The 22,224-nt window shown below is 40.4% G+C and overlaps 1 gene segment (V, D, J or C) and 1 further gene; both read left to right on the top strand.

Moving 5' to 3' along the window:
- Igh (immunoglobulin heavy chain complex) overlaps positions 1-22,224 on the top strand; it is a 2,751,187-nt gene that overhangs the window by 2,030,655 nt on the left and 698,308 nt on the right.
- Positions 14,617-14,910, top strand: Ighv3-1 (immunoglobulin heavy variable 3-1). The segment is given in 1 exon segment: positions 14,617-14,910. A coding segment is annotated over 1 exon segment (294 nt).

The following is a 22,224-nucleotide window of genomic DNA, read 5'->3' as shown; positions in this document are numbered from 1 at the left end:
ACTATGAACATAGCACACATGTGCCCTTGTGACATGGTGGAACTCAGCTATGCTTAAGAGTGGTGTAGCTGAGCCAGGCAGCGGTGGCACACGCCTTTTATCCCAGCACTTGGGAGACAGAGGCAGGTGGATGTCTGAGTTCGAGGCCAGCCTGGTCTACAGAGTGAGGTCCAGGACAGCCAGGGCTACACAGAGAAACCCTGTCTCAAAAACAAAAACAACAACAAAAAACAAAACAAAACAACAACAACAACAACAAAACAAAACAAAAAAAAGCAAGTGGTACGAGTGGTATACCTGGGTTTTCAGGTAGATCTATTTCAAATTTTCTTAAGAGCCTCCAGATCAATTTCCAGAGTAGTTGAATCAGTTTGCATAGCACCATCAATGGTAGAGCATTCCTCTTTCAAGACATCCTCGCCAACAAGTGCTGTTACCTGAGGTTTTGTTCTTAGCCATTCTGATTTTTGTAAGGTAGAATCTCAGTGTCATTTTGATTTTCATTTCTCTGATCACTAAGAACTTTGAATATTTCTTCAATGCTTCTCTGCCAATAGACATTCCTCTCTTGTAAATTCTCTGTTAAGTTCTATACCCCATTTTTTTTTATTGAATTGTTTGGAATTTTGGAGGTTAGCTTCTTGAGGTCTTTTTAAATTTTGGATATTGGTCCTTTATCTGATGGGAGGTTGCTGAAGATTTTTTTCCCAATCTGTAGGTTGCTGATTTGTCCTATTGACTATCCAATGTTGTACAGAATCTTTTTAGTTTCATGAGATTCCATTCGTCAATTTTTGGTCTTAGGGCCTGAGTCAGTAGAGTTCTGTTTATTAAATTCCCTCAATTATCCATGAGTACGAGGTGTTTGCCCAAATTCATTTTTATTAGATTCGGTGTATCTGCTTTATGTTGAAGTCCTTGATCAACTTGGATTTGAGCTTTGTGCAATTGACAAATATGGATCTATTTTCACTTTTCTACATGCTGACTGCCAGTTAGACCAACAGTATTTATTGAAGATGCTTTCTATGTTCCATTGTACATTTTTGGCTTCGTTGTCAGAGACTTAAGTGCCAATAAGTGTGTGGCTTTATTTCTGGGTCTTTGATTCTATTCCATTGATCAACCTGTCTGTCTCTGTACCTGTACTGTGAAGTTCTTATCCCTATTGCTCTCTCGTAGAGCTTGATCAGGGATAGAGATTACCTTAGAAATTATTTTATTTTTAAGAACTGTTTTTGCTATTTTGGCTTTTTGGTTTTCTGTAAGAAATTGAGAAATGCTCTTTTCATGTCTTTGAAGAGTTGTGTTGGAATTTTGATTGGGATTGCATTGAATCTGTAGATTGATTTTGGTAGGGTGGCCATTTGTACTATGATAATCATACCAACCCATTAGCAAGGGAGATCAAGCCTTCTCACTGGCCTTCCCCAGAGCTGATCCTGACCCCCCCTCATTCCCCTCCCCAACTCCTCTCCCTCCAAGTTTACTCCATCCATATGCCACTTATGATTATTTTATTCCCATTTCTAATTGATGTTCAAGCTTCCTTACTTGGGTTTTCCTTCTTGTTTAGCTTCATTAGTTCTGTGGAATATACCATGACATGTGTATTTTATGGCTAACATCTACTTATAAGTGAGCAAATTAAAAGCATAACGTTTTGGCTCTGGGCTACCTCACTCAGAATATGTTCTAGTTCAATCTATTTGCCTGCAAAATTTGCAATGCCATGTTTTTAATATCTGAGTAGTATTCCATTTTGCAAATGAAACACATTTTATGTATTCAGTCTTCAGTTGAGGGGCATGTGTATTGGTTTCAGTTTCTGGGTATTATGAATAAAACTGCTATGAACATAGATGGTCTTGTGCTCAACTTGTGTTGTGTGGTGGAGCATCTGTTGGGTTATGCTTGGACTTCACGTAGAATTATTCCCAATTTTCTGAGAAATTGTGCGACTTATTTGTAGAGTGGTTGTAAAATGTGGCATTCCACAGAGGATGCTAGAAGAAAAACTCTAACACAAGTAAGGTCACTATACTTAAGAAAACACAAGAAATCAATAATTTCACAGCAAAATTAAAAATAAGAGAATTTTTCTGCCTCTGCCTCTTTCTGTCTCTCTCTGTCTCTCTATGTCTTTCTCTCTCTCTGTCTCTCTGTCTCTCTGTCTCTCTCTCTCTCTCTCTCTCTCTCTCTCACACACACACACACACACAAGCATAATCAGAGAGAGAGACACACACACAAACACACACTAACACCTCCAACATGAAAATAACAGGAACTAGCTATCGTTGGTCATGAATATCTCTCAACATCAATTTTCACAATTAACCAATAAAACGACACAGGCTAACAGAATAGATGCATAAAGAATATCCTTCATTTTGCTGCATATAAGAAACATACCTCAGTAACTACAATAAACAGTACTTCAGAGTAAAGGGATTTTTTTTTCTCTGAGTGGACCAGAACTGGAAACCTGCTCTCTTACCAGGAGAAGGTTGTCACTGATCAGAGACATTAAAAATATAGTTGTGGAAGAATCAGTGGTAACTTTGGACTAGAAGGTAGAGGTAAGGTCATGCCAAGATGTGTTCCCTGTGATGCCCACTGTCCTCATGTTCTCTTATTCCAGAATCACACTATAGGAAGACAAAGACAAGGATGCCTACACTGCAATAACTAAAGGGAGTCAGTACCCATCTTCCTCATGTATTAAGACAAACAAAGCTCCCCACATGGATCTATATCTCAAGAAACATCCACAAATGAGTTCCTCCTGCCTCACCTGAATTCACTCTGAATTCCACCCTGACTGCAATGATACTTAAGAACAAGGAAAGAAAAGAGGTGTTTTTTGTTTGCTTGTTTGTTTGATCGATTGACTTTGGTATTATTTATTTATCTTTGGTTTTGTTTTGACTGTGCTTCTCATCTTAATAATAGAAGCGAGGCTTAGGGTGATCTCACTCTCTGATCATGAAATAATGAGTTTTGATCAATTCCATTATGTTTATTTTTCACTATGTCTCTCAAGATTGTCCTTTTGATTGTAAACTAATATATTAGCAGATGAATCATCTCTCTGGTGTTAAGAATATATATAGCATTTTGAAACTTAGCTGACCTTGGCATGGCAGTGTTAGACACACTAAAATATTAATTCCACATTTGATTGCTCATACCCTTCTCCCTTATAGACTTATGTTTGTTGGAGCACATTCTAGACTGCTTACATAAAGCACTTGTTATGATGTCTAGGAAATGAGACAGAGTAATATAAGAGTCTATGCCTCATGAAAACTGTCCTTCTACTCTACAATACAGTAAGGGATTTCCTGGATTCAGGTGTATATGGCTGATGTACAAGGTCTCTGTGGTTAGTGGTTATTGCCTTCAAAATAAAGAATATTTTGTGCAAGCAAATACATCATTTGGTATTTGAATTAAAAACATATTTAATAAATCTGTAGGTGTTCATAGTGATAACTACATTTTTTAAAAGTGCCACAGAAAAATATACCTCTGTCATAGAAGAGAAGTGAATTTTTTGTATATAACACACCTGGCCCTGCACCATTAGATTGTGGTCTGTGTTTTGTGATATTTTCCAGTAATATCACAAATCCTGTAATATCCTGTAGTGTCAGTGGGATAACTCAAATACAGATCCTGAAACACAATGTATTCAGTCTAAAATCAGCAAAGCAAGTGGTCTTATAGTATATAAATGTCACATTCAATTCTGTAATATTTTGGCAAAGTTTTATCTGATCATTAGGAAATCTGAGTCAAAACAAAGAGGAGATACAACATCTGAAATAAACTCATGGTATACTATACAAGGAGGCATCACACACACAAAGTGATGAGAGTCACTCAGAACCTGCACTGGACACCTGACTCTCCTCTGCTGAGACCTATATTCACCAATGATACTCATAGCCCAAAGATCAGGCATAAAAATGAAACAAGATCTCAAGTAATGGACATCCAATCAGTCAGGAAATACCCACAGATTGTAATCAGCTTTAAGGATTCTCTAAAGACAGCCATGCCTCTGAATCAACAGGGCAAAATGAACATGGGAAGATGGCATAGTGTGGTAAATGAACAAAGAAGCAATATTTACAGAGCAATGTCTATGTTGACTGACTTGTGTCATTTCTTATTTTTCTTGGAATATATGGGCAAGGTAGGGATGAAGAAATTATCCTTGAGGCCTGTGTCTCTAGTACCTCTAGGCAACTTAAAGTAAATTGCTCTGTCAAATAGTAATAATTGGCCTGTGATCTGCTTTTTTATATACCCATGGACCATCTCTACTCATTAGGAATCACTGTGCTGGAGCAATGGAGCAGGTTTCCCTCTAAAGTCCTGTGCATCTAGCCTCCCAACAGGAGCCCTCTCTGTACTCCAGCCACAGCTTCCAGCCAAACCAAGTACCCCGATGAGTTAGCTGCTTACTGAGCAAGCCAGACTCTCTCCTCCCTGTGGTAACCTGCCAGAGCTCTCTCCTCCTACCCCTTTCCTCTGGGCCGTGGGACAGAGTTTGCCCTATGGTCCCCACCCATCCTCAGGTTTACATACAGCAGTTTCTGGGATAGCCGAGAGCAAGAACCTGTTGTCCCTGACCTCTGAGCAACCCAGGAACCCCAGAACCAGCTCTTCCGTGGTGCCCAGCATCATCTGTGCTGCCTGAGAGTCAGAGCCAGACTCAGACAGTTCCATGGAGATGCCAGACTGTGCCTCCCTCACCCACAGAGTTGAATCCCCTGGCTTCTCATAGTCCAATGCCCGACTGGTGGTTCCGTGGGGTTGCATGCAAACTCCCCCACCTCCACCTCTCCCAGCATGCCGAGCCCCAAGCAGACGGAGGACCACATGTCCCAAATCCTTAAACCAATATTTGGTGTGAAGCATGAGAGAGTCTATTTGTCCAGTTTTGTTGGTTCTGATGCAGGTGTGGCTTGGGTATCTGGATGTCTTAGATTACAAGCCGCCCATGAATATCATGCTTTCCATGAAAATGGAAGAGATAGATGGACAGTCCTGGAAACAGCCCTGAAGAGGCAAGAACTAGTGCTTGAGCAGTTCATTTGGTTACTAGATTCTGATCATTAAAACAGCTTCAATAAGTGTGTATGTGTTTAGGAATATGGCATAAACTGCTAACAGGCTCCCAGCATCCCTTTAAAATCAACCCCTCTTCTTTTGTCTTTATGTTTCCTTAAATTCAAGGAAAAGAATAATCTTAAGGCATAGAAAGTCTAGGGACAGCATGAAGTAATACCCACCACAAGTATATTAAGAGAATTCTTCTTAGGCCGGTTAATCTCCAAAATTTGTTTATATGGAGGTTACTTCTTGATTCTCTACATATTTTGATTTATTTTCTGGAGGTTAGTGATTTGTGTAATTGACTTTGTTCTTTTCACTACAGATGATTTTCAGTTTCATGAAGTTCCATTTATCAATTCTTAATCTTAAAGCCTTCTCTGTTGGAGGTCTGTTTAGGAAATTTGCCCTTCCCTCCCTTCCCCTCCCCTCTCCTCCCCACCCACATCACACCAATGATTTCCAGACTCTTCTGCATTTTCTCTTCTATTAGATTCAGTATGTATGGTTTTATGCGGAGGTTCTAGATACACTTGGACTTGAGCTTGGTGCAAGTTGACAAATATGGATCTATTTTAATTTTCACCATACACACTGTCAGTTATACCAGCCCCACTTATTGAAGATGCTTTCTTTTTCAATTATATATTTTGGCTTCTTTGTCAAAATCTAGTGTTCACAAGTGTGTAGTTTTATTTCTTGTTCTTCAATTATATTCCATTGATCAAGCTTTCTGTGTATGTACCAATACCATGCAGTTTTTATCACTACAGTTCTATATTATAGTGTGAGGTAAGGGTTGGTGATTCCCCCATGATTAGAGATCAAGAATGTTAACATGCAAAAGGGCCCAAGTGAGGATGCCTCAATCATACTTGGAAGGGAGAAGAAAGCAATCATGGTGGCAGAGTGAGGGAAAAATCTGCATGGGAGAGGGAACAGGAAGGGGAAAGTCGATACATGATCAGGTATTGGGGTGAACAGGAGTGAAGCCTCAAGGGCAAGAAGAAAGAATGAAAACAGGCAACCTCAGTAGCTAGGAGGTGAGCGGTACCCTTATGAATTTACCGAAGCCCTGGGAGGTTAAAGAAGCTTAAGACTCAAAGGTAGGGAACTTAGATAAAATGCTCTATAGTTGGGAGAGGGAACTTGTAGAGTCTATCTCCAGTAGAGAGACAGAGCATAAAATGGAGGCATGAGGTTGTCATCACACAGTCAGAAGATCTGACTCAAATTTGTTCTTGTATAAAAGAAATGCAGTGACAAAAATGTAGAAGAGACTGTGAGAAAGGTGGCCCCGTGACTGGTCAAAATTGGGATCCAGCTCAACAGGAGGCTCCAAGATCTGACACTATCACTGATTCTATGGTGTACTTATTGACAGGAGCCTAGTATGGCTGCCCAGTAAGAAGCTGAAAGAGTCAGATGCAGATACTTACCAATGGACAGAAGCCTGGGGCCGCTGTGGTTGAATTATGAAAAGGCTGAGAGAAGCTAAGGAGAAGAGTGATCCCCAAAATTGACCAGCAGTGTCAACTAACCTAGACCCTCCCTAGATATCACAGACACTGACACAGCAACCAGGCAGCAAACACTGGCTGATATGAGACTCAAATACATATACAGCAGAAAACTATCTGGTCTGTCCTCAGTGTGGGAAGGTGCACTTAAACCTTAAGATACTTGAGACCCTAGGGATTTGGGAGGTCTGGTGAGCTGTGAGGTGAGAGTAGGAACTCTTTTTTTTTTTTGAAGATAGGGGAGGAAAAAATGGGATGAGGAAATATCAGAGGGATGACTGGAATTAGAATAATACCTGGACTATAAATCAATGATGAAGACATTGATTCTGTGCTATGCTTTTGTTGGAGTCACATCTTTTTATATAAATAACTTTTGTTCTTTCAACTACTTTTGAATCAGTAGTATCTAGCAGTTTAAGTAATTTATATGATGTAGACCTTATTCCCTGGACTAGGAAAGATACTATTGGTGGAAAGAATCAATATAATGCATATATATCAACACAAATATAAAATTTTATTTTATTTCCCATAGCTCTGTGCCCACTGGATACCAACCAGAAATTCAAAGGACCTGATAGCTGATGAGCTCATGATTTTGGATGCCTTTGAGATTCCAAATAAGTGATAGGTATGGAAGTTCCCTGGGATCTCTCTGAGTCTCACAGCATGGAGAAGACACAGGAGCAGTTCTAGGACACATATGCACAGAAGAAAGCTCCTGTGGAAAGTACATGGCTGCTTCTTAGTCAGCACTGGTCCTTCAGCCTTGTACTGGGGAGTCATTTTTGCATGGAAGATGCTCCTGAGCAAGAAAGGGAGCTGAGGCCCGAGGGAGTGATGATGTCTTCTGTGGTGGGGTGGTAAGGTGCATTCTCTTGGATATGGGAGGGAGGAAGTATGGGGTTGAGGAACAGTTGAAGAACTGACCAGGAGGGGGGAAATTACTCGACAGTAAAAGAGATTAAAGAATAATAATTAAATAATTCAAATTAAATTAAAACACAAAAACAAAAAGTAATATGCTGCAGACCAGCCTCAGTCAGGCCCCCCTCAATCTGTGGGAGTACTCGGAGTTCCGGAGAGGTGGGCAATGGAATTGGCAAGAAGAGGGTAACAGACAGACATGACACAGAGAGAGTGTGGTATCTGAATGTAATGTCTCAAAGAGAACACCAGTCTTATAAGTGACTTTTTCACAAAACAGAGGAGTGCATACAAAAAGCTAACATGAACCAACTGGGATAAAAATCAATGTTAACAACTGGGATCAAAAGAAGCCTCACCTAAGGTCAGCTTAATCTTAGAAACCAGAGTCAGGGGCTTCATTCCCTTACCATAGTTCCAATTCTATTCTATTGCATAGTCCACCTTCCCCCTAGGCCATTGTAAATTCCTGTGTATGGGTATAACTCAGCTATCTATAGTATCTACTCTGGTTCCTCCTTAGACCACAACCTTCCTTCTTCCTAGGTAATGGTAAATTCCTGCATATGGGAGTAACTTGGTTATTATTCTAAGTGATTGTGTGTGTGTGTGGGGGGGGGGGTTCTACTAACAAGTAATGTAGTCTGCCATACCTGACTGTAATGAAGATTCTAAGTATACTTTGCTAAGCTTGCCCTGAGATTTCTAACTTTAGGTAGTACATAGTAATGCCTGATTGCTTTCACTATCTCTCTTACAATACTAGAGGCAAATGTGAATGTCACTAAATAGGCAACATTCTTACTGAACTCAAAGCCCATGGTTAGATCAAGGACTGCCTAGAACTGGTGATGAATCTAACTTAGCTATATGTCAAAATCAATCCTTAGAGGCACTTATAATAAAGCAATATTTAGGGAAAACACATAGATCTGTTTACCAACTAAAGCAAGGACATTGGGGCAATCATTATACAGGATAGCATGGTTCTAGGAGACTAAGTTTCCATGAACTTTTCACCTTGGGACCACATCCAGGCTTTTCGGCCTGTCACATGGGTCACTACTGAAGTGGATGTAGCGATAATATATGTGGTCTGGAAGATATATATGTTATATGTTATATGTTATATGTTATATGCCCTGCTTAACCCAGTGAGACAATATAATCTGTCATGATTTCTGCAACACGAACTCAGAAAAATCTTGTCATGATTTCTTTTCTTTTGCTGTTATAAAACACAATAACCAAAGAAACTTATCAAACGAAAGGTTTAATCTGGTTTATATCTTAAGAGGGCTATAGCATGACAGGATGACATGTTAGCAAGAAGAAACCATGTTAGCTGGGGAAACTGAAGATCATGATATGACCAACAAGTATCAAGGAGAGTTAGGGAACTCTGAGAATGGTGTAAATCATTTGAGGTCTCAAGCCTATCTTCAGTGACATACTTGGTCCAACAGAGACACACTGCCCAATCCTTCTCAGTTTCACCAATGACTTCAGCTCCCTCTTTCTTGCTCAGGATGCAAAAATGACACCCCACACACTACAAGGCTGAAGGATCAGTGCTGACAAAAAAGCTGCCATGTACTTCCCACAGGAGCCTTTTTCTGTGCATATGTGTCTTGGAACTGTGCTTTGTGTCCTCTTTCATGCTGTGAGACTCATAGATATATCCCAGGGAGCTTCCAGCACCTATCACTTCCTTGGAATCTCAAAAACATCCAATATCATGAGCTCAGCAGCTATCAGGTCCTCTGAATTTCTGGTTGACATCCAGTGGGCACAGAGCCATGGGAAATAAACTAAAATTTTATATTTGTGTTGATATGTATGCATTATATTGATTCTTTCCACCAATAGTATCCTTCCTAGTCCAGGGAATAAGATCTACATCATATAAATTACTAAAACTGCTAGATACTGCTGATTCAGAAGCAGTTGAAAGAACAAAGTTATTTATATAAAAAGATGTGACTCCAACAAAAGCATAGCACAGAATCAATGTCTTCATCACCAGAGAAATTAAATTTAAGATCATAAGGATATTTAACCTCCTGTATTGTGGATGTGTTCAGGATAAAATGTGTGACTATGTTATAGTTATACACTCTTCCATGTGTATGGATGCTTAGAATGTGAGATTATAAATGAGCAGTCTGATATCAGGAATATTTGCTACAAATAAAATATGTATTCATGTTTTCATGAACTGAAATGAACCATAATCAAAAGTTTTCTGATCATATTGAGGGGAATTTTAGAACTTCCTCAGACAAGTCTGGCTCTGACCAATTGTTGTCTCAGGGAGAAGCTGTACAAAGCATGGAGAAGCACAAATCCAAACACTGGGGATGATACTCCAGACTTGAGCTTGATCTGGAAATATGACAGTATGTGATGCTATTTAAGTTTCATATTTTTAAAAAAAGACATGACCTAACTACATATAATTGTCATAATCATCAATGGCTAAAATGATCCTTGCATCTTCTCTGCCCACTGTCTTCTCATAGATTTCTACCCTGGGGCTTACTAGTGATGTAAATAGGGGCTTCTGTTACTTATCAAAACCAGCAAGGTGCTGAGTCTCACCTGTGGCAAAAAAGCTGAGCCCTGGATTCCAGCCAGATCTTCCTTTTTAGTTATTATCACTGAAAATAGTCTACTCACCATGTTGTTGGGGATTATTATTATTATTATTATTATTATTATTATTATTATTATTATTATTATTATGTTTTCCTTGTTGCTTTTTTAAAGGTAATGAACAGAAAAGAGATTCTGTTTGTGTAAGAGGACATGCATAAGATGGACAGTGAATATATGCAACAATTTTCTGACTATGATTCTCTCTGTTTACAGGCATACCATATGAGATACCACTTGTAGAATCTGAAGGCAGCTTGTTATAGCCCGGAGTGTTCATTAAATTCTCTTCTGAAGCGACTGGATCCACCTTCAGTGATGCACTGGATTCGCCAAGCCCCAGGGAAGGGGCTAGAGTGGGTCAGCAGATATAAAATAATAGTGGAGTGTAAAAACTATGCAGAGTCTGTGAAGGATAGATTTGCCATCTACAGGAACAATTCTAAGAGCTTATTGTAACTACAAATAAACAAATCTAAGAAGTGAGGACACTGCCATGTGTTACTGTGTGAGAGATAAAGTGAGGAAAGTAAATTGTGAGCTCTGACACAACACTCTCGAAAATGTGCTCATGGCCAGCAGAGGACATGGGCTCACAAGGAGGTTCAGGTCAACAGAAGTAGAGTAGGATTGGGAAGGGTAAAAATATTCTGCCTGATTGGTTTCAAATAAATTTGTCTTTAATTCTGATGGACATGTTTAAATACAGGATATATTCTGTTCAGAAAAAAAAAAAACCTCATAGCATTAACAAGGCAGATGAGACTCCCCTGTGAGCATCAGGATCTCATGATGAGGCTGCATGAGATGAACAATTTATTTGTAAAAACAAATGAAGTTGCAGGGAGGTGTTACGAAATTTCTCTGATGATTGAAACTCATGCCAGGGATTCCAGAAACACTTGGAATAATCCAGGTCAGGGGTCATTATGAGGCCTTCAGTAAAGGGTTGAAAAATACATCCCAAGGTATAATATGCTAAGAATATTTGTTTGGAAATAGTATTGTTGAATATAATATAACTAATGTTAAATTCCACAAACAATTCAGTTGTATTCTGCCTTCCTCTGTGACTGAGATCTGTCATCTGTGAAAGAGGGAGATACTCACCCTATATGCATTGAACCTACAGTGCATCCTATAAGGATAGGACATTGTTCTTGTCATGGGAGTACACTTTCTCCTCTGCGATGTCTAATGGTCAGGTCATACTCTGGGTTTAAATAGGAGAGACTCGTTCTCGATTACATGTGCTGCACACCACAGCTTAACTGCTCAGGCTGAAGGGAATGCATCTTTCACTCCTGACTCACATGCTTTTAGCATTCCTTTAGTTATGTGATTAAACAGATATTCCCATTGCACCATTCTAGCATAAATAGGGAGTAACTGAAGGAATACAAAAGTAGAAAAAAATTAGGCAACGTGTGTCTCAAATGTTGTTAGGAATATGTGTATATTTAGAAATATGTGAAAGCTGACTGTTAAAATGCTGCCTTTGGTGCTGAAATTAAGGAAACAATTACAAATTCCAAAAACACTACTTTGAACGTAGATGAATAAAGCTCTCACTTTCTTCACAGATCTGCTAATAGCTTTGATTGCCTTCATTTTCTATAAAGACCCATACACACATTAGGAAAATGTCCACCAAAGGAGTTTATCAAAATAAAATAAATTTAGGATGTTTAATGACACACTAGTAGGTAGTCTCATTGATGAGCTAGATGTACTTCCTACAATGGACAAGGATAGGAGCTCTCATCTTTCAGGAGACAAAGCAGTGTGAAGGTGGCAGTTTACCTGTGTGTGCTGGTGTTTCCCTCATAAATTTAATTTTACTTCTCCTTGCTCATTTTAACAGTCTGTCATTTCTCTTTTGGTGGGGTGGATCTCATGCACACTATGATAAATGACAGAGGTGCAAGTAGGGGGATTATAAAATCTATTGGCTCAGGTATTTTATAACTAGACAAAGACCCAGAGATTATCATTCTGTTGTTAAGGTAATATAGAGACAGTCCATTGGTGTAAACCATGGGAGCTTCATCATACAGTATCCTTTCCAAAACGAGATATTTTGTCAGGATTCTACTGAGCTGGGATTTTTAAAGGACCACATTATAATCAGGAAGATTCCAGCCCTTCCCATACTACACAGTCATTGCAATGCTCCTAAATCTGTGCTTATGTTGCTCTGACCCTCAGAAAAATTGATAGAGCATTGCAAAATGCTCCAGCAGATAGTTGGAGCTGACGGACTGTAATAAATCAGAGAGAGAGAGAACATTCCATCCTTGATATAAAGTAAGATTAGATAAAAAACGCACAATGTGATATTGACTGATTTGTCTGCATAACCCACTGAATTATACACTCGTGCTTTGAAACGCCGATCATGGATTGATTCGATGGGCAGATAGCAGAGATATTTTGAAAAATTGCAGTTTCTTTGTAAAATGTAAAAGAGCATAAAAAAGAATACCAAATATATTCACATGTTTTCAAAATGTTGATCTATCATGAAAATGTAAATTAAGAGAGTAGTTTGAAATTTCATCTAATCCAAGCCAATGACATTTATTAAGGAAACAAATGACACAAAATGCTAATGAGTAATTGGTGAAAGCAGAAACATAATGCATGATTGATTTAACCTGTGGTAGTACTTTTGGATTTTTGTCTGAATGGTCTCCCAAAAGGTAAAATTACAAGTGTAATCTGAATTGTCAGGACTCTCTACTGGAAATATACTACCAGATCATCTGTGCAACAACAATAAGACCGTGTACGATTTAGGAAAGATGGGAATGCATATTATGAGTGGGAAGAGAGAAGAAAACTAGTAACAGAGTGGACTTACTAATAAGAAAGCAAGAAAAAGTTTTGTGAGCATTCTATAGCCTCAGTAATAGTGTGGGGCCTTGGGACCTTCCCTTGAACTGGATCCCACTTTGGGCCTATTGCTGGACCTTCTTTTCCTCAGGATCCTCTCCATTTCCATCTCTGTAATTTTTTTCAGACAGGACCAATTATGGATCAGAGATATGACTGTGGGATGGCAGCCCAATCCCTGACTTGATGCCCTGTCTTCCTACTGGAGGTGGTTTCCAAAAGTTCCCTCTCCCTTCTATGGGACATTTCAACAAAGGTCCCTCCCTATGATTCCTTGGAAACTCTCACCTCCCAGGTCTCTGGTGCATTCTGGGGGGAGGGTCACCCCAATTTTCTATTTCCTGAGACTGCCTGTTTATATTCTTTCTGCTGACCTTCAGGGCTTCAGTCATTTTCCCTCACCCAATATCAGACCAGGTTCTGCTCTAACCCTTACTGCCCCCCGAGCCCATTCACACTATTACTGAGGCTATGGAATGCTCACAAAAAGGGATCTATCATGACTGCACTCCAAAAGACCCAACAAGCAGCTGAAAGAATCAGATGCAGTTATTTTCACCCAAGCAATGACCCCTGGTGTTGAATTAGGGAAAGCAGAAAGGAGCTGAGGAGAAGGGAGATTCTGAAGGAGAACATGCAGTCCTAATTAATCTGAACCCCTGAGATCTTTCAAACACTGGACCACCAAACAGACAGCATAACCAGCTGATACGAGGCCCCCAACACACATACTGCAGAAAACCTTCAGGTTTGTGTTCATTCAGAGATGATTCACCTAACCCTCAAGAGACTGGAGGCCCCAGGGAGTTTAGAGGTCAGGTGGGGTGGGGGGTGGGGGCATCCAAGTGGAGACAGGGTGGGGCTGGGAGGAGATGTGGGATGTGGAGCAATCAGAGGGTGGATGTGGAGGGGTGGGAATGGAATATGGAGTGTAAACAAAAGAATTACAAATAAAATTAAATTTTAAAAAAGAAAGCAAGAAAACAGGAATTCAAGTGTGAAAAAAAAAGTTGGCACTGACCTGAGACATTAAAAACACAGGACCAAAAATGTGTCTGTGCGGAGGTTGGTCTAGGACGAGATGGTAGGACCATATCTTGATGTGTTTGCTATAATTGCTATTATCCTCATTCTTTCTTATGCCATACTCTCAGTATAGGAAAACAGGGATAGTGATGATCTAATTTAATAACCAAGTGCAGTCAGTAGCCACCTCGACAATTATGAAGGCAAGGCTGGTTCCTATATGCAAATGCATCTTCTAGCTCTATGTTAAATCCCCTCCTTGGATGTAGTGGTCACATTGCTCTCACTGGAGGCTGATCTCTGAAGATAAGGGGGTGTAGCCTAAAAGATGAGCGTGCTGATTCTTTTGTGGCTGTTCACAGCCTTTCCTGGTGAGTGTTGACATTTCATACATGTGTCCATGATGTGTTTTTTAAATGTGTGATTAACAGAATTGAATCTTCTTTCTGAAGGTATCCTGTCTGATGTGCAGCTTCAGGAGTCAGGACCTGGCATGGTGAAACCTTCTCAGTCACTTTCCCTCACCTGCACTGTCACTGGCTACTCCATCACCAGTGGTTATGACTGGCACTGGATCCGACATTTTCCAGGAAACAAACTGGAGTGGATGGGCTACATAAGCTACAGTGGTAGCACTAACTACAACCCATCCCTCAAAAGTCGAATCTCCATCACTCATGACACATCTAAGAACCATTTCTTCCTGAAGTTGAATTCTGTGACTACTGAGGACACAGCCACATATTACTGTGCAAGAGACACAGTGTGGAGTCTTCACTGTGAGCCCAGACAAAAACCTCCTTGCAGAGCAGCACTGCACCAACAGGGGGCATGGAGCATACACCAATAATGGGAAATCTACTTTAAAGTAGGTAAAAAAAAAATTGTTGCCCAAAACTCTGGCACCAGACTCCAGGTATACAGTAAGAAACATTGGTGCTAATAATTTCAGTCAATATAATGTGCACAGCCCAATAAAACTCCTTATGTTATACCCAAAATTCTTCAATGGGAGCACCTTCCAGAGCCTCCAAATCCCAGCTCAAAACCCAGCTGAAGTCTGATGGCCTCGTGGAGGACAAATCATTACTAGAAACCCCAAAAACCAAACCAGAACCCCTGAAGACACATTGGTATCCAGAACCCCAGTGACCATGGCATTTTTCTGAATCCCAGAAACCCTGAGGGAACTTGAGAGCCCCAGAGGTCACTTGGGCAACAAAAACCCCAAATCCTTATTAGATCTGAAGATACTCTGGCCACTAGAAAACAGGCAGCTCAAAAACACTAAAGCAGAACGAGAAACCTTAAAAAAAAACTCATTTGTCAAAGAAAAAAATCAGAAACTTGCACCTAAACTTCTAAAATTATCCCATAGCCAAATGACTAGAGACAAGTACAAGAACAACATTAAAAACAATCAGGGCAATATGGTAACACTCGAGCCCAGCTATACAAGTATAGCATATTCCAACACAGCTGAAGTACAAGCAAATTTTTTTTAAATGCAACATTATGAAGGTGATAAAATCCACTAAAGACTATCTACAAAATGCCTTTATAGAAACCTAGAAAAAGACAAATGTACAGGGAGCCTGCCCAGCACAAGTTCTCTCTTTCTCTCTCTTGAAGGCAGCAGCTGATGAAAGTATTGGTGATAGGGCATCATGCAAATAGCAGAGAGGCCCAGTGATAGGAATGGGTGATTTGGGGGGTCAATACTACTGACAGAACAAAGGTTAATTATCCAGACCTTAGCAAGAATGCCCAGGGAGAAACTCTAAACTTTTTTAAAAATTATTTTTATTGTTCTCTATTCCATCTGCCACTCATCCGGCTTCTATAAGGGTGTTCCCCCACACCCTCTTCTGCCTCACCACCTTAGTGTTTCCCTATGGAGAGGAACTGAGCCTTCACAGGACCAAGGGTCGGCCCTCTCATTCGTGCCAAATAAGTCCATCCTCTGCTACATATGCAGATGGAGTCATGGGTCCCCTTCATGTGTACTCTTTGGTGGTGGTTTAGTACTTGGAAATTCTAGGGGCCCTGGTTGGTTGATATTGTTCTTCCTGTGGGGTATAAACCCCTTCAACTCCTTCAGCCCTTTCCCTAATTTCCTATATTGGCTTCCCTTGATCAGTCTGATGGTTGACTTCAAGCATTCACATCTGATTTGGTCAGGCTCTGGCAGAGTCTTCCAGGAGACAGCCATCCCAGTCTCCTCTCTGCAAGAGCTTCTTGACATCACCAATACTGTGTGGGTTTGGTAAATGCATATGAGATGGATCCCCAAGTGGGACAGTTTCTGTATGCCATTTTCTTAAATCTCTGTTCCACACTTTATTTCCATTAGACATGCCTAACCTCTGGATTTGGTATCTACAGGTTCTCTCTCTTTGTTGACTATTTCAGCTGACACCATCACCATTAGATCCTGGGAGACTCTTGCTTTCCTGGAATCTGTGACTTCCTGATGGCTACCCCCAGTTTGCCATTTCCCACTGCTACACATCTTTGTTCAATTTTCTGACCTTCTGTCCTTCTCCCCTGTCACCTTCCACACTGGATCCTTTTAGCCTTCCCCAGCCTTGAAGCAGGCTGATTCAGACCTTGCTGCCACTGTGAATGAGACTACCTGGGGTGGAGCCTTCTGACCTAGATGGTTCTATTGTTCTGTCACTTGCTGCTGCTCTTCTCCAAGATGCCACTACCTCTGAGAGGCTGAACCTGTCTACCTGAGATATCCCTGAGATGGCTGAAAAACCTGTGGAATTGGCGACTGAATGCGAACAGCTCTGACAGACTAGTGCTAACAACTTAGCAAGGAAGCATCAAGAAGCATGGCGTGGCTGAAGATGGGCTTCCCCACTTTATAAGCACAGACTGCTAGTAAACATCGGGCCATGATCAGAAATTTGTCTTGGTCTCTTTACTTCTCTCGCTGTTCCCTCCTTTACAGCTCCAGCCTCCCATTCAGGAACCCAGTTCATGTGGCCTCAGACTTCTATTAGATCCTGCCCCCTTTCCCTTCCCCTTTCTTTCTCCCTCTCAAATCCCTCACTTCCTCTACCTCCTCTGATTACCCCCCCCTTCTGAGTAGGAGTGAAGCATACACACTTTGGTCTTCCTTCACTTGAGCTTCATAAGTTTTGTGAGGATTATAGATGGTATACCAAGCTGTTATCCTAATATCCACTTATCAGTGAGTACATACCATGTGTGCTCTTTTGTGACTGGGGTACCTCACTCTGGATGATATTTTCTAGTTCCATCCATTTGCCTGTGAATTTCATGAAGTCGTTGTTTCTTTTTTTTTCCATATTTTTATTGGGTATTTATTTCAATTACATTTCCAATGCTATCCCAAAATTCCCCACATGCTCCCCCACCCACTCCCCTACCCACCCACTCCCACTTCTTGGCACTGGCATTCCCCTGTACTGAGGCATATAAAGTTTGCACAACCAATGGGCCTCTCTTTCCACTGATGACTGACTAGGCCATCTTCTGATTCATATGCATCCAGAGACATGAGCTCCGGGGGGGGGGGTAATAGTTAGTTTATATTGTTGTTCCACCTATAGGATTTCAGATCCCTTCAGCTCCTTGAGTATTTTCCCTAGCTCCTCCATTGGGGGCCCTGTGATCCATCCAATAGCTGACTGTGAGCATCCACTTCTGTGTTTGCCAGACCCCGGCATAGTCTCACAAAAGACAGCCATATCTGGGTCCTTTTAGCAAAATGTTGCTAGTGTATGCAATGGTGTCAGCGTTTGGAAGCTGATTATTTTATTAGATATTTTCTTCATTTGCATTTCAAATGCTACCCTGAAAGTCCCCTAATAGCTGAGTAGTATTCCGTTGTGTAAATGTTCCACATTTTTCTATATGCATTCCTTTGTTGAGGGACATCTTAGTTATTTCCAGGTTCTGGCTATCATAGACAAGGCAGCTATTAATATAGTGAAGAATGTGTCTTTGATTTATGCTGGAAAAATCTTCTGGGTATATGCTTAGAAGTAGTATACCTGGCTCCTCAGTTAGTACTATGTCCAATTTCCTTAGGAGCTGCCAGACTGAATTCCAGCATGGTTGTAACAGCTTGCAATCCCACCAGCAATGGAGGAATGCTCCTCTTTCTCTACATCTTTGCCAGCATCTGATGTCATTTCAGTTTTTGATCTTAGCCATTCTGACTGGTGTGAGATGGAATCAAAGGGTTCTTTTCACTTGGATTTCCCTGATGATGAAGGATATTGAACATTTCTTTAGGTGCTTTTCAGCCACTGGAGAATCCTCAGTTGAGAAATCTTTTTAGCTCTGCACCCCATTTTCAATAGTGTCATTTGGTTCTCTGGAGTATAGGGTGTTTTTATAAAAAAATTTTATTAGATATTTTCTTCAATTTCAGTTCAGAATACTATCCCCAAAGTCCCCTATACCCTACCCTCTACCTCCTCCTCCAACCCACCTGCCACAGACTTTAGTGGAGTCAGCTTGACAGATGAAATTCTGAAAGCTTTTTCATGAGGAAAGAGTTTCAAGGAAACTTATTACTGGATCTTTGGCTATTCCCCTAACCCATGAAATTAATTTTCCAAATCCACATTATTCTAGTGTATGGATCCACATGCACTCTATAATATATTACCTTATTGTAATGCCTTTTAAGATTGTATTCTAACATAGCTAAAGCCTTTCCCAGAGTTCTTAGATTCCAGTTAGCAGCAAGGAGTTTAACCTATTCTGTAACTAATTAAGCACTACCATAAAACAATAAAGCACTAGCCATTAACTCAGCTGTCTGCAGAAAGAGACTAAAAGTCTCACTGAGATAGAAATCTTTTACTACAGGCTACATTCCATGTCAAGAGCAAGTTGATATACTACCCTGATAAGGGGGAACTCTCCAGACAGGATAAGTTTTACTAGACCTAAGAATTTAGAGCTCCGTAATAACACATTACTCTTAAGGCCTGTCAAGAGTTAACAACCCCCTGATGCTATTAACCCTAAAGTGTGAAATTCTTGCCTGGCATTAGGCTGATCCTAGGCAGTTCTTGTTGTCCCTAATGTAAACATTTAATTAGTCCCTGTAAATTCCTTTCTGCTGTAACTGGTGAATCTCAGTGTATCTTGTCTTTTTGTGATTTGTATCTTCTGATAATTCGTTATAATATAAGTCTGAAGCTCAACCAGAACATTACATTCAGATCCAACACCACTCTTGCGTGTTTGGCTGTCTGTCACTACATCCTACTCTTTGCCCATCTGCCTAAGTGATCTTGTTCCACACAGACCAGGGACCCAGAGGGTCTGTGGACCCACCCAATCCCACTTCCTAACCCTGGCATTCCCCTGTACTGAGACATATAATCTTCGCAAGACCAAAAGCCTCTCCTACCATTGATGGCCTACTAAGCCATTCTCTGCTACATATGCAACTAGAGACATAAGATCAGCAGTGTACTGTATAGTTCATATTGTTGTTCCTCCTATAGGGTTACAGACCCTTTCAGCTCCTTGGGTACTTTCTCTAGCTTCTTCAATAGGGGCTCTGGGTTACATCCAATAGATAACTGTGAGCATCCACTTCTGTATTTGCCAGGCACTGGCATAGCCTCACAAGAGACAGCTATATCAGGGTCCTGTCAGCAAAATCTTGCTGGCACATGCAATAGTGTCTGGGTTTGGTGGTTGTTTATGGGATGGATCCCTGGGTGGGGCAGTCTCTGGATGGTCCTTTCTTTCCTCTCAGCTCTAAACTTTGTCTCTGTAACTCCTTTCATGGGTATTTTGTTCCCCATTCTAAGAAGGAAATAAGTATCCACACTTTGTTCATAATTCTTCTTGAGTTTCATGTGTTTTTCAAATTGTATCTTGGGCATTCTAAGGTTCTGGACTAATGTCCACTTATCAGTGAGTACATATCATGTTAGTTCTTTTGGGATTGGGTTACCTCACTCAGGATGTTATCCTCCAGATCCATCCATTTGCCTAAGAACTCATAAATTCATTGTTTTTAATAGCTCCATTGTGTAAATGTACCACAATTCCTGTATCCATTACTCTGTTGAGGGATATCTGGGTTCTTTCAAGCTTCTGGCTATTATAAATAAGGCTGCTATGAACATAGTAGAGCAAGTGCCCTTATTACAAGTTGGAACATCTTCTGGGTATATGCTCAGGAGAGGTATTACTGGATCTTCTGGTAGAACTATGTGCAATTTTCTGAGGAACCACCAGGCTGATTTCCAGAGTGGTTGAACCAGCTTGCAATCCCACCAGCAATAGAGGAGTGTTCCTCTTTCTCCACATTCTCACCAGCATCTGCTGTCACCTGAATTTTTGACCTTAGCAATTCTGACTAGTGTGAGGTGGAATCTCAGGGTTGTTTTGATTTGCATTTCCCTGATGATTAAGGATGTTGAACATTTTTTCAGGTGCTTCTCAGCCATTCGGTGTTCCTCAGTTGAAAATTCTTTGTTTAGCTCTACACCCCATTTTCAATGGGGTTATTTGATTTTCTGGTGTCCAGCTTCTTGAGTTCTTCATATATATTGGATATTAGTCCCCTATCCTATTTAGGATTGGTAAAGATCTTTCATAATCTGTTGGTGGTCTTTTTGTCTTATTGACGGTGTCTTTTTCCTTACAGAGCTTTGCAGTTTTATGAGGTCCCACAAGTCGATTCTCGATCTTACAACATAAGCCATTGATATTCTGTCTAGGAATTTTTCACCTGTGCACATATCTTCGAGGCTTTTCCCCACTTTCTCCTCTATAAGTTTCAGTGTCTCTGGTTTTATGCGGAGTTTTGTGATCCACTCGCTTGAGCTTTGTACAAGAAGACAAGAATGGATCAATTTGCATTCTTCTACACGCTAACCACCAGTTGAGCCTGCACCATTTGTTGAAAATGCTGTCTTTTTTCCACTGAATGGTTTTAGCTCCTTTGTCAAAGATCAAGTGATCATAGGTGTGTGGTTTCATTTCTGGGTCTTCAATTCTATTCCATTGATCTTCCTGTCTATCACTGTACCAGTACAATGCAGTTTTTATCACTATTGCTCTGTAGTACAGCTTGAGGTCCAGCATGGTGATTCCACCAGAGGTTCTTTTATTGTTGACAATAGCTTTTGTTATAATAGAATTTTTGTTATTTCTGATGAATTTGCAAATTGTCTTTTCTACCTTCATGAAGAATTGAGTTAGAATTTTGATGGGGATTTTATTGAATCTGTACATTTCGTTCAGCAAGATAGCCATTTTGACTATATCAATCCTGCCGATCCAAGAGCATGGGAGATCTTTCAATCTTCTGAGATATTCAGGGAATTGAAGTTCTTATCATATAGATCTTTCTCTTCCTTAGAGTCATACCTATTGCGTCCCACTCGACTGGCAAGAAAGATGCAACAAATCGGAATCTTCCGTGGCAAAAGCTTTATTGCTTATTTCTTCAGGAAGTTCAGGAAGACCCCGAACCGGGAAAATGGCGCAGCTTTTATAGCCCGCAGCGTGACGTTTCAGCACCTGATATGGCGTGACAGCTCCTGATTCCTTGCTCGTTTTTTTTTTTTGTTTTTTTGTTTTTGTTTTTTTTTTTTTGTTTTGTTTTGTTTTTTTTACACTGGATAGTTTTAGCTCTTTGGTCAGATATCAAGTGACCATATGTGTATGGGTTCATTTCTAAGTCTTAAATTCTATTCCACTGACCTTTCTTTCTGTCTCTGTACCAATAAAATACAGTATTTATCACTATTGTTCTGTAATACGCTTGAGATCAGGAATGGTGGTTTTCCCCCAGAAGTTCTTTTATTGTTGAGAATAATTTTTGCTATCCTAAGTTGTAGGTTAGGAATGTCTCTAAGTTTCCCCTCAGAGCAAGCAAATGAATGAGTAGTATGACAGTGACATACATAAAGAAGCATATAAGAAGCCATCCTGGGATGAATTCTCTGAGGTCATTCCACAATAGAATGTATCTATCACAGCTGAGTAGGAAAGTGAGTCATCTCCAAGGAGCTCATTTACCCACTGTAGCTCTTCCTGCATAATGTATGCTAGC

This window comes from Mus musculus, chromosome 12, assembly GCF_000001635.26.
Source record: "Mus musculus strain C57BL/6J chromosome 12, GRCm38.p6 C57BL/6J".
Lineage (NCBI taxonomy): Eukaryota > Metazoa > Chordata > Mammalia > Rodentia > Muridae > Mus > Mus musculus.
This window is presented reverse-complemented; position numbering and strand designations above follow the sequence as displayed.